The sequence below is a fragment of the Erythrolamprus reginae genome, chromosome 1, assembly GCF_031021105.1.
Source record: "Erythrolamprus reginae isolate rEryReg1 chromosome 1, rEryReg1.hap1, whole genome shotgun sequence".
NCBI classification, from domain to species: Eukaryota; Metazoa; Chordata; class Lepidosauria; order Squamata; family Dipsadidae; genus Erythrolamprus; species Erythrolamprus reginae.
In genome coordinates, this window is record NC_091950.1 from 91,215,208 (window position 1) to 91,229,406 (window position 14,199).

At 39.1% G+C, this 14,199-nt stretch overlaps 1 protein-coding gene across 1 annotated transcript in view; it reads left to right on the forward strand.

Moving 5' to 3' along the window:
* The first annotated feature begins 322 nt into the window (after positions 1 to 322).
* DCAF5 (DDB1 and CUL4 associated factor 5) overlaps positions 323 to 14,199 on the forward strand; it is a 42,405-nt gene continuing 28,528 nt past the window's right edge. The window contains exons 1-3 of the mRNA XM_070758769.1: positions 323 to 928; positions 11,382 to 11,525; positions 13,421 to 13,457. Of these exons, the coding sequence (XP_070614870.1) occupies positions 715 to 928; positions 11,382 to 11,525; positions 13,421 to 13,457 (395 nt within the window). The 5' untranslated portion in view covers positions 323 to 714. The remainder of the gene's footprint in view (positions 929 to 11,381; positions 11,526 to 13,420; positions 13,458 to 14,199) is intronic.

The window sequence follows — 14,199 nt, forward strand, 5'->3', positions numbered from 1 at the left end:
TTTTATTGTCCTAGAAAGAATTTGCCTGAAAACTTCACCGAAAGTGGATCTCTCTTATTACGCCAACTCAAACTTCCTAAGTTACTTTTTAATGGAGTTTGTAAAGAGATAGGGTAGGGGTCAACAAACGGCATCTGGTGGTTCGCCGCTCTTTAGCGTTATCTACCCGTTCTCGTCCCGCCCGAGCGAGATCTACTGGCTTCCCGCCGCTACAACTCCGCGTAACTATAAAAGTGATGGTGGATTCAACGTCTGGTTTGGTCTCCAGCGAAATCCAAATATACTTCCGCCGATCTTGGGTTTTATAGGGAAGGAAGGAGTGATGGTGGCGGTGATGATGATGGCAGTGATGATGGTGGTGGTGGTGGTAGTGGCGGCGGTGAGGAACCACTTCGTCAAGAGCACACCCCCGATCTCCAAAACCACCGGCCCCTCCAGCAACGTTCCCTCCAAGGAAGTAGCCGGCCGAAGAATCGCATCAAGGAAAAGGCTGCAGCTGTGAATCAGCTGCTGTTGCCGCCGCCGCCGCTGTAAGGCAGGGGAGGAGTTTAAAAGGGATCAGGAAGCAACGGAGTGTCTTAATACCTCTCCCCCTGCTATGGCCGGCTAAAGAAAATCATCATAACCATAACAAGGGAGGGCGGGGAGAAAGCGGAGGGAGGGGAGCGAGGCGAGAGAGGGGGGGGCAAAGTGGGGGGACCAGCGCCAGGCACCATGAGACGGCGAGCTGGCCTAGGGGGCAACATGAGGTCAGTGGTGGGCTTCTTGTCCCAGAGGGGCTTGCAGGGAGACCCTCTGCTCACCCAGGACTTTCAGCGGAGGCGCCTGCGGGGCTGTAGGAACCTCTACAAGAAGGATCTGCTGGGCCACTTCGGTTGTGTCAATGCCATTGAATTCTCCAACAATGGAGGCCAATGGCTGGTCTCAGGTAATGCAAAGCCCTCCTCTCCCCCCCCTTCCCTCCCCATCCTTCCCCCCCCCCAAATTTTCTTCCTCTCCGCTCCCCTCGCCGAGCCTGCCTGGAGAAACAAATGCCCTCCCTCTTTCTTCCCCCCCCCCCTCAAAACACACCCTAAGGTTTCCCAAATATAGATCTAAAATGGTTGACAGTTTGGGGGGGAGGGGGGATGGTCCTATCCCCCGTTTCCAATCCTGTTTATTGCGCTCCGGTTTGGAGGAGGGAGAGTGTTTGGGGGGGGGGGGTGCGGTTGGGGTTCCCCCTCCGGACGCAGTGGCTCCTCTAGAAGGTTTTAGGAGTTTTGTGGGGAAGGGGGGGTGTCTGTGTATTAAAATTAATAACAGGATGTTTGGTTCTCCTGCTGGAGGCGTCGGGAGTAACTGGGAACAAAATGGATATAAAAGAGGCGTAGAGATCCCCAGTGGCATCCGATGAAGTCCCTAACTGAGACGCAAGGCGTCGTAAATGGAGTCCGAGATGGTGGTGGGGGTGTCCAGATTTGAAAAAGTGGGGGTCCTGGTGAGATTTTTTAAAAACTCAGCTTAGGGAGCGGAGAAAGAAGGAAGCCCCTATTGCGAAAAGACTTAAGAGTCATTGTAAATTGTTAAGCTTCCCCCCCCCACTCGAAAAGGGGTGGGGGGGCAAACTATGCTTACAGTATTTTTACTGTCCAGTTTTAATTGCAGCTGGCGTGGAAAAAGCTGGCGGGAGTGGAGCCGAGTGAACGGGGCGGGGGGCGGTGTTGGGGGGGGGCGGTGTTGCTGTCAGGTGTCGGGGAGCCTCGGAGTTGACGCGAGCTGAGGCGATGGGGTGGTGGACGAGAAGGAGGGAGGGGACCCCTTCAGGCTTCCTCGCTTCCTTCCGCGCCTTTCGGCGGAGAAGGAATCCGAGGGCAGCGCTCCCTTCTTGTCAGCCCTCCCTCACCACCACCCCTCCCCATTACCACCCGCTGCCGCTTTAGGCGGAGTTTCTCCCCCTCCCCTCCGAGGGGGAAAATGCTAACTCCAGGCCGGGGCTTGAGTGGGAACCGCAGGCCTTGCTCTCCTTGAGCTCCTCATAGCGACAGGCCCGGGGAATCGATGGCCTATTCCGTCCAGAGCGTGGAGGCGACAGAAAGTGGCATCTCCCTCCGCCCGCCTTTGCTTCCCACTAGCCGGGGAAAGTGCTTCTACGCAGCCCAGGCTTTGCTCCGCGTAACTTAAACGGGGAGTACCTATTTTGAACAAGGAGCAAGTCAGACGCGCCCCTTGCAATGTTCCTTTCTCTTCAGAGAGAACACTATCAAGATACCCCAAACACAGTTTATAAAATAATAAGCACCATTATTACTTGGTTGTCTACACTGACTGTAGTTTTGGTCTTCACACATTCAAAGTCTAAAGCATATATAAACCCCTTTTATAGGCCTGACTGGATAGCTAATGCCTGGTAATTTTTTCTCCAACTTAAGGACGTGTCGAACTGCATCTCTGTCTTCAAGAGAAAAAAAAAGTTTGAAATCTCAAGCTTAGTAGAGTTTTGGGTTCATTTCAAGAGAATAAGGAAAATTGGATGTACAGTATACTGTTTTTGGATAGATTGAGATTTAGGAATTTTTATATCGAGAATCTATTAGTATATTTTTATGCATTGAAGATATATGTGTTGTTCAGTATGTGTGTTTTATATGGTGGAGAGAAAAAAATAAAAAACTATTTTTTTAAAAAAAAGTATAAAGAGATCAACACACACAAATTTTCCACATTATAATCTAGTCCTTGAATGAGCCCAATCTTTAAAACAAAGTGATTTTATTATACCACAATATTACAGTATCGATTAGTATTGATAATGCAATGCTTTTGTATTAGTGATACTACATAATCACCTCTATAACACCTTAAGTATATAATGTGTTATAATGTTTTCTGTATTAGCCTGATAACAACTACACAAGTGACTTGCCTGAGGCCATCTTCTCTTCATGCTTAGCCAATTAGACAAGCCAATTTTTATCCATTTTACCACATTGCCTTCCAAAGTGGGGGGGAAAGCCCTTATTGGCAGTTGCATGACAAATCATTTTGCTTAATATCAAATAGTAGTTCAGTTATCCCAGTATTTATTTCCAGGATTTTTATATACCACTTTTTTTACATGTCTAGGCAGTTCATCCACAAAATGCTATTTTAAAACATAAACAACAATTTTCATACAAACAACAACAAAACATTTAAAAGCCTTCTGGTGATCAGATAAGAAACAAAGCATAGATGTTCATCTCAAGGCTTGTTGGAAAAGTTACATTTTAACCACTTATCTCCAGATGGCAACTGAAGTGCAAAAATATTCATTTTACAAAGCTTATAAACCACTCCAATTGAAGCTGAGTCTTAAGTGACATGTGTATGTTGCCAAATATGCTGTTAGCAATAATCAGGGGCTGTTTTATTTAATACCATTTTAATGGTTAATATAATGTTGATCTGACTTTCATTACATTTAAGTATATTTTCATATAGTCACAAACCATGCAGTATAGTGAAGAAAGGGAAGAGCTGTGAAGTGGCAGAGATTTTGCACCAAATAAATGCAAACTTCCACTTGTTTTGAAGCAAAGGGTTTTCAATATGCATCCTGCTTCATTAGATCTGAACATATTCTTTTTCGTTGATTAACAAAGAGCTTTTAAATATGATATGATATAGATTAAATTGCATGTAAATTGTAAAGATGTAAAATGCATATAATAATATAACATATTTTACTATTACTATTATTAGTAATAGTATATTACTATTGCTAGTAATGCTAACAATATTGATAGTAATATTTTATTTATATTACTATATGCATTTTACATCTTTACACTTTATATGCATTTTACATGTTCTTCCCTATCATGGTTTAAGACAAGTTGATGTAACTTTAAAAATCCTTTATAGCTCTTTTCTTGCAGAATGATGTAGAATGCATATAATAATATAGCATATATTGCTATATGTTACTGTTACTATTATTAGTAACAGTATATTACTGTTAGTAGTAATATGTTATATTACTAATAATAGTAATATTTTATATTACTATATGCATTTTACATCTTTACATTTTAGGTTCCATTCTGCAAGAGCTATAAAGAATTTTAAAAAGTGATGTCAACTTGTCTAAAACTTTGCTGATTACTTTGAGAAGTTCAGTGGCTTCTTTCCAAAATAAGAAATTGGAAAACTTCTTACGAATACATCAGGAACAAATAAACATATCAGATCTCTACTGAAAGAGACCTATGTATTTGGAGATCATCCAAAAGTGTGACTAACTGTATTTTATTTGGAATTGATATCAACAGGATTACTATTTCTTGAATATGAATTTGAATATTGAAATTATTCATACTCTCAAGTCATTTATTAAAACCTACTTCTGAAGAATGGGGGAGGGGACATAGATCAAAAAGTGGGCTTTATTTGTGATAGCTCCAACTTTAACACCAAGCTGCATCTGACTCCCTTTTATAAGGCTTTAACAATGTTATTCAGACTGGCTTTCAAAACTTAATGATGATTTGGCTGCAGCTGTTTTTTTAAGTAAATGGAGCAGATTTTATGGTGTTGGGGGATGAATGATATTTTATTGTATGTGTTGCTTTTTAAAGTTTTATTGTATACAGTACCTGGAATCTGGTGGTATGAGAGTATACAAAACAGTTAATGATAACTACTGGGCAGAAGCAGCAGCCTACACAATAGCACTTCATTCTTGTACTACTACTACTTGTGCTACTATGCCATAAGTTGCATTTGTTGTATGTCTATGTTAGATGAATACAAATTCTAAACTCACATATGTCAGATACTGTGATAATCCTTGTAAAGTCCTATATAAATTCTCCATGTAGCACAAATACTTTCTTATACTTTAAAATATTTATGACTCTGCATAAGTGTCTCCCTCTCTTAATCCTTTCTTTCAGATAATAACTCTGTGGATGATCTTTCTTCTTCAGTTTATATCTCCCTACAGTACTGTCAGATGAAAGCTTTGTGGTAACCCCCCAAGAGACTTTCCATTTCTTCTAAGCTGTTTCCTCATAGGTGTACTATTTCTCCTATATATCCTTCTGATTGTCTTAAGACCCTTCTCAAACCAAACATTTTCTCTATTTTTTGCCAAATATTAACGTTCAATAACTTTGACTCATCATTTGTTCCCTCTCTGTCCCCCTCATTCGTCTTTGCTCTGACCATTGTTGGTATTTGTATTGTTAAATTTATTGTTTCCTCCAAGGAACTCAAACTCAGAATCTGGGATAGGAAGAAAATAACTCATCTTATTTTTGTAAATTGTCATTTCAAATGTGAATCAATGTTTAGTAATTTATGAAATTTATACACTTCCTCAATCCTATTGAACATTAGAAAGTTTATAAAATATATAAGACAATGCAATACTGATATGACATAATATAATATGAATATACAAAAGTACCTAAATAAAGCTAAATGTTAAATCAGTGACTCTAGAAACAGTTCTAAAGGTTTGTTTTATCTGTTTGTAAACTTGCTGATGTCAGTGGTACTTGCTTTTTCAGGCCAAAGGCTAAACTTGATATTTGAATAGTGTGGAGAAAACAGTCTTCCCCAATATTGGAAGCCTTAAAATTTGTGGACAACTTTCATTTTTCTCAGCAGTGTTCAAGTAGCTGGAAAACTCTGGGAGTATGCATATATGGAGGACATATATGGGGAAAGTTCTCTTAAAAATGGGCAAAATCAGAATGCAGAAATAGATGAAGACCATATAAAAATACATTTGAGTTAATGTGAGGTTTAAATTACAAAAAAACATTGGGAAAGTGACCATATCATAGTAGAATTTAGCATAATGCAGGCACAGTCAACTTGAACAAAGTCAGGCCAGTGTTTCATATTTTAAGAGAGTTGATTTTAACAAACTAAGAGAAATTAGGAAGGGTTTCATGGATGGAAATCCTAGAAGGAGAAACAGTTCAGGATGCATGGGGAACTGAAAAACAAAATACAGGTACTGAAGATTGAAATAAAAACAATATAATAGAGGGGGGGAAAGAAACAAAAAGAAGACCAACATAGTTGCGCAAAGAACTCCCTAACAAACTGATGAACAAGAATGACAAGTATTAAAAAATAGAAAGGGGGACACATAGAGCAGAATATCAGAAAAGAGCAACAAAGATAATACAGGGTCTGGAGGCTAAACCATATGATGAACTGTTGAGGGAACTAAATATGTCTAGCAAAAAATAAAAAGGATTAGACATGATAGCTGTGTGTGTGAGGGGCTGTCACAGAGAAGAGGGGGTTGATTTATCATATACAATTACTCTATCTCACATTCTTTTTAAAATGATATTTTTGACGCTAAGTTGATAATTTTACTTGACAAAAAGAAAATTGGTGTGGTAATTCAGATAGTGGTTGCAGAAGTTTTGATTTCAAAAGCAAATTGCATGGTCACCTCAGCTTATTTATTATTCAGGAAAGTTCTATTCACCATAGGTGTAGGTAAATATAAATTCAAGAATGCCTCAACAGCTATTTCTTTCATTTAGGATTTCTCCATTGGCTAAACAAAAGAGGGAGAAGCTAAAACACATATCAGTATTTTATGTGGAAATAGTAATTGGGGATTTTCATTTATGATGAAAATGATGCTTATGGCTAGGAGAGAAAAGCCAGCAACCACCTAGAAGTGCCTATGTATCCCTCTCCCCAAAGTGGCTAGCTCTGAATGTTGTGACAAAGTTACTCAATAAAGTGTGTCTCACTGGGTACAATTTTACAGTACTGTACTATGTAGAAACCTCTACCTTGACTGCCAATCAGCTTGTAAACCTTTTCAAAGATGGCAGTGTTTGTTTTATAAGACCTAATCAGTGGGACCAAGCTATTTGCAGAATTATCTGTTTACTCACAGACATACTCAAACAAGAAGTGTCTGGAGTGGCATCTATCATTGGAGCATCCCCACATAATTAAGTTTTTCCAAAAACTTAAAATCTGTCTTTTTGACCAGGACTTATTGTCTATTTAATCAACTGCCACAATTTCTGGCATTTGTTCATTGTTAGCTTTAGGATTTAAAAATTTTTTTTTAACCTTTTAATTTTTATTATAATTATTATATGGTACTTTTTTTCTTTGAACCACTTTGATGTTTAAATTCAAAGCACTATACAACTACTATAAATAGAGTTCTGAAATAGGCCAGAGCTTGCTACACACTAAACAGACATCTTTGGGATTTGATAGTTAACTTGCTTTAACTCAAGTTAAATGTCTGTCACTCATAATTATGAACAAAATGAGATCACTCCTTGAGGGAGAGCATGATATCTATTTAGTACAGTACATACTGTTTGCTCTAGATAATTTACTGCAGATCCAGGGCTTCTAATATGATTGAGAAGTCAATATTAATGGATGCCAGATTCTTAAACTATTAATAGAAGATGGACAAATATAAAATAAAAGGCAATTCAAAATAAACCAAGAACAATTATGCCTGACTTAAAACTGAGAAATAGTATTGTCCCAATGCACTATAAAATATTGAAGAGGTGCTTATGATTTTTGTCGCTTCATTTTTTGCAGCACCATCAGACAATAATAATGTCTTTTATACTTGTCCAGAAAAGGCACTTATAACAAATTTGAAGTTGCAGGAATAGAGATATTGAGGTGGAATTTGGATCAATGCATAAAAATTGAAATGTTCATGGATGCATGAAAATTTGATTTTATGTTGGCTCCATTGACTTCTTATTTGACTGTATGTCCAATTCAGAATTCTGGTTCTAGCTTTTAAATCTCTACACAGCTTAGGGTCTTTTAAAAACCACTTGCTTTCAGTTAAGTATGCCTGAGATTCAAAAGTTTTTTAAAAAATCTATTTTCGGGTTACTTGTCATTGGTGTAACTTCAGTATGTCTGCTGGGTGAACAGGCGAGTTGAGTACTACAATACTGGAATGCCTTTCAGTAGAAATTAAACCTGTCTGTTGGTCTCTCTTGCTAGGAACCAGATAATTTGTACACTATACTGCAAAAGTCAGGAGTCTTCTCCACATTTTGCCTCACTTTCTCTACCTTGAAAAAGGCTGTGAAAAAAGGACAGGAAACATTCTTTAAGTTTTTAAATGTGGTTAGTTGCTACCAGAGATGGATTCCTCCAGGTTTGGTCTGGTTTGCCCGAACCGATAGCGACCTGCTGGTGACATCATGACATCCGTAGGCGCAGCCATCTTTTCAAAAAAATTATTTATTTATTGAAATTGGGGTTTTTTTCTTCTGAGCATGCACAGGAGCCAAGTTTCTGGCACTGTGCGTGCAGTCACCATCTTGTTTTTGGCTTTTTTCCAGTGTGCCCTCATGCACACTGGGTATGTCCGTGTGTGCAAAGCAGCACATACCCACAAGGCGCACCCCCACGGTGTAGGAGAAAGTGAACCAGCAGTGAGGTAAGTTAGAACCCACCCCTGCTTGCGATGTCTGAAACCAGATAACATATACTGTATTAAATTTTAGGGGAATGATCCAACCTCCTGTAGTTAATACAATACTTCTTGGTTTAAAAAGACATAGTTCATACTAATTACAATTACAGTTTCAGTATACTGCATAATGATGGTTATTTGAAAATGTAAATTAAATATAATCTGTATAATCTCTTTCTCATAGACACATTGGGAGAGGGCATAATTTATACACCCAAGACTCATTAATGTCTTATAATGCTGGATTAAATAGAATTTAGAAATTCAACCCCTATCCCAAAGATGCATTCTTTTTTGAAAGTTGTTAAGGCCACTTGGAGGTATACTTCTGTCCTCAGGGTCACCTGAGTATTGCAAATGTTTATGGAGACTTCTTGGCTGCAGAATGTTTTCTGTCCTGTGTCCTTTTACTGTTGAGAGACATACACATGCTCTTGAGGATGAGTCTTTCTACTTTTAGCAGCCAGGCATAATAAAATGTAATTCTGATTATTGGAAATTGAGATATAAATAAAAGTACTTCTGAATGTGGAGGTTTTCTTCGTTCTTCAGTTTTATTAGCTTTCGGGTATCCTTAAAAGTATAGAGATGATTATGTTTCATTCTAGGGAGTTACCAGACTTGTTTTTGACAGTCAAATGACCTTTGTTGCAATGATACATGGCCTGCTCTGGCCAGATGTCACTGCTATGTTAATGACATCCATTCTCCTATCATCAGAGTTAAGATGATGTAGCTGTTGGACCAGTATCTGTGATCTTTTATGAAAAAGGGTGGTCTCAGTACTTTGTGTTCTTGTAATCTCCCAGATAGAAACCTCAATCTGTATTATTTAGTGGAGGGGTTTTCAGCTAAGAGGAATGTTTAAACATAAATAAATGATTAGATCCTTGTTAGGCAAATCTCAAACAACACAATAAACATTCATTCAATTTAGATTTATATTCTAAGATATATCCTAATTCATCTGTTTAATTATTTCAGCTATTCATTATGTTGCATATCTGAGTAGACACATTTCGCCTATTTTATAAATTTTGCTACCACACCAATGGCTTCATCAGGTTGAGCAAATGCATGTTAATATATTGGAAAACTAAGAGAAAGTCAAAAGACTTATGATGCTTTTCTCTAATGAAGACCCTTTTTTATATGACAATGTTGGATATAGGAGCTACCAACATATCAATAAACTTAGATTGATTATACTGTATGACTGATACTTTTGGCAAGATATTTGTAAAAAACCAAAGATGTATGGTTCTTAACATTCAACTTTGTTCTGTCATGTTAAGATTTTGAATTCAAGTAAATTTGAATTATTTTTAATGCTCTTCCTATGATTCTGAAAGAATGTTGGAAAAAATATGACAGCCACGAAAATTCATTACGTGGATAAATTGTATTAAACCCCTTATTTAAACATGGCACAAATAGTAGATGTATTAGAAATATGATAGCTGATACCACAGTATTTGACTAGAACTGTAAATATCGTATGTCAGATGCAAATTCTACATTGAAATTCTCAAGTCATGCTTTCAACTTAAGTATTTCATGGCATTATCTGGAAGATAAATGTAAATTATCGTTTTGAGTATCTTGAAGGAAAGGTAGATTTTACATGCAATAAATACATTAAATACATGTTGAATCTTTACCTGAGATTTAAATCTATTTTTCAGAAGGTCCTTGGTCTGAGACCGACATAAACAGTCCTAACTCAGAGGTATATGGCACTCCTTGACTGATGGTGCCACCTCCTACAGATGATGCCACCTCCTGCTGCCTTGTCCCACATGCATGTGCACACAACACACACACTGCTCCATTTTGGGCCTAGCAAGCCTCCTTGAAGCCTCTGGAGGCTGGAAACAGCCTGTTTCCAGATTTCTGGTAGGTCCAGTAGCCCCGTTTTTCATCCTCCCCAGGATCCAGAGGCTTGCCTGGGGAGGGTGAAAACCACTTCCCCTGTCCTCCCCTGAGGCCCTCGGGAGGCCAGAAATGGCCCGTTTCCTGATTTCCATTTTTCCCCCTCCCGAGGCCCTCCAGAGGCCAAAAACACCCTCCCAGAATCTCCGTGCGAGCTCTGTTCTTACCTGGCATTCAAACAGGCCATGTGGAGACTCCTCAGAGAGATGGTATGGGCAGGGCCGGCATGCACATCCACTTTGGAGCTGAGCTAGGACAACGGCTCATGTGGCCACAGATAGCTCTGTGTGCCATGGCTTGGTGGGCATGGTGTGGCTTGGTGGTCGTGGTAGAGGAACGATACTGCAAAATCCCCATTCCCCATTCCATTCGTTCCCCATCCAACTAACCTACGTTCTATCTCCATTCTCCATTCGAGTCCCGATGAGCTGGGATTTGGGAGACAGCGAATAGATGGGGCCAGGACCAGAGGTGGTATTTGCCAGTTCTCCAAATTGCTCGAAAATTTCTGCTACCATTTCTCCCAAACCATCTGAATCAGTATTGGATTGCTACCGGTAAGGATGAGGACGGCGCACCAGTAGCGAAAGTTGCACTGCGTGTGCAGCTTCTCTTCTCTTGTGTGTGTGCATGCGTCCCAGCGTGATTTTGCTTCTGTGCATGCGCAGGAAGTAGAATCTTGTGAGGGGACATGCCCATGTATGAGATTTTGGAGATTTTTTTCTTCTGCACATGCACGGAAGCAAAAAAAGTCACTGAAATCTCATGTGCACGTCCCCTCGTGAAATTTTGCTTCCTGTGCATGCACAGAAGCAAAAACATGCTGGGACACACAGGTGTGCAGGCAGGAGAAGTGAAGCTGCACATACAATGCATCGGCAGCAGCAGAAATAGGAATCCACCCCTGGTCTGAATATCACCTCTGGTATAGATGCTTGTAGTGCTTTTTTTGAATGTTGTGCTCTATACTGTGTAGGTGGAGACGACCGACGAGTTCTGCTCTGGCATATGGAACAAGCAATCCACTCCAGGGTCAAGCCTGTTCAACTGAAAGGAGAACATCACTCTAATATCTTCTGCCTGGCTTTTAATAGTGGCAACACCAGAATCTTTTCTGGAGGTAAAGAATAAAGTTTTTAAAGCAAAACAAGAATGCTTTGATTGATTGATTGATTGATTGATTGATTTGATTGATTGATTGATTGATTTCAATTTACATCCTACTTCAATCTGAATAGAATTTTTAAGTGGTCCCAATATATATCTCCATTTTTTAAAATAAAAAAAACAATATTATTGAGGCTGTACAACTGAAAAGCAGTTTCCTATTACTGGTGACAGATAGACCAACCAACCATCTTCTGAGCACATTGTAATTGACAATGATTTTTTTCTCAATCACTGCTATTGACAGCTGAGATGTAGCATGCATTGGGTATAGCATATGGCAGAGTGTCACAGGATAGCCCCCTATTTTAATGAAGTTGTATAATGCCCCTGTTTTTGTCTTCTATTCCTCTATAATGTTGATATGCCCAGAAAAATGATGTACCAAAATATTTTTAAATAACAAATATTATCTTCCTAACCTGACCTATCTTTAGAATATAGTAGAAAGAAAATAAAGATAATCCTCTACTCACAACCATTTCTTTAGTGAATGTTTGAAGTTACAACAGCATTGAAATAAGTGACTTAGGACCATTTTTCACCCAATAATTGCAGCATCCCGAATGGGATGCGATCAAAATTTGGACACTTGGTAACTAGCTCATATTTATGATGGTTGCAGTGTCCTGGGTCAAGTGATCACCTCTTGTGACCTTCTGACAAGCAAAGTCAATGAAGAAGCTGGGGTTGTTTTTATGAATTTTTTTTTAACCTAAAATTGTAATTGGATTGGTGGGTATTGGATTTGTCATTATGTACTGGGTTTTTTTGCCATTGTTGTGAGCCGCCCCGAGTCTGCGGAGAGGGGCGGCATATAAATCCAATAAATCTAATCTAATCTAATCTAGATCCACTTAATAACCATCTTACTAACTTAACAAGTGCAGTGATTTGTTTAACAACAGTGGCAAGAAAGGGGCAAAGCTCACTTAACAACTGTCCTGCTTAGCATCAGAAATGTTGGGCTCAATTGTGGTCGTATGTCGAGGACTACCTGTAATTTTTTCTGATCAGATGGAAAAGCATTCTGTGTCCTGCACTATTGCCCCTGGAGTATCCCAGAATTTGAACATTGCTTCAGTGATGCACTGAAATCTACTTTCACACCATTTTGAGGGGGAAAACACTATGGGAACTCTAAGACTAAAATAGGCTTGCCATTATTTCAAAGAAAGGGCCCTAAATTCCTCAAAACCCCACTCATGTTGTATCATGTTCCATACATTTTGAAATGTCATTCCACCCACTGCAGTCATTGATCCCTCCATACCTACCTATACAAGGCTATTCAAATCGTTTCCCAATTGCCAAAGGATTCCCCTTCTTGAGTAAATTGAGAGGTACAGATATTCAGTAACCAAAAGGATTCCAAATCCTGTATGTTCTTGTGATGCACTGTACATGGTGATAATGTTTTTAAAGTAAAGGGCGGTGGGCTGTTTTCTGTACTTCTCCATACTTAATTACCCTAGTGCTTTTAAGATAGAATGGACTTGTAGCACACAACTTACCTTACAATCCCAAGGGTGCTTTTCAAAGTGCAACTAGACTCTGTAAGAAGTTGCCTTTTGAGGACCACCTCTTGGACAACCATGACCATGATGATTGAGAATCTCCAGAGACAACCTCTTTTACTGCTGCTCCACAGCAAACTGCTATTGTTTGTGGCTTCAAAAGCAACCCATTAAGTAGGAGTCATTGTCATAAATATTTGGTCCACAATAAAAATAAAAAGCTAACGTTTTTCCCAGACCATTTTTGTTTTTTTTAATGAAAACTGCACGACCACTATCTTTCTCGTTTACATTCATGTTACTAAATGACAAATTCTGTCTCTCTTTATAGGTAATGATGAACAGGTTTTGCTTCATGATGTCCAAAGGTAAATGCATTTTTTCCAATGTCTAAATACTCTTCACTAAAGTAATAATGGGAAAATACTGAAATATCAGTGGACCTAAGTTGTAGGATATTTTATTAATATCTGATCATCTAAAATATTTACATGATTAACATGTGTTGGAATATTCCACTATTTCATAGTTTTCGCTTCAATAAATTATTCAGAAATAAGCCCATCTTCAGTAAGATTAACTTTCAAAAAGTGGCATGTAGGATTGCATTGTTAGTTAATGTAACATTCTCAAGGTCACCCTTACAAGCATGTCAATCCATGCGCTTCAAGCACATATACTACTCTAGGAAGAGGGCAATATTGCAAGCAGTTTGAAAGTTCTCTGAATTTAAAGATGAGTAGTATAAGGGATAATGGGGAAGACAGCAGGTTACCTGTCTTCCTGTCTACTTTGCAATAAGATCAAGATGTTTGTTCCATTGCATACTTTCTAATGAGAAACTCCTACTGAATCGAATAAGGGGTTTCTGGGTAGCCTATTTGGGTGGTGCAGTGGCCTAGAGGTGGAGCTCTCACTTCACAATCAGGAGGCTGTGAGTTTGATCCTCTCTCTGCGCAATGTGAAATTATCTGATGTGAACTCTGCATTGGCAACAGGAAGGGCATCCATCCAGTAAACGCTCACATCCATTAATTTGCCCCAACTCCATCCTGACGCAAGGTATTACGGGGTCATTAAAAGACAAAAAAAAACCCATTCTGGGTAGCC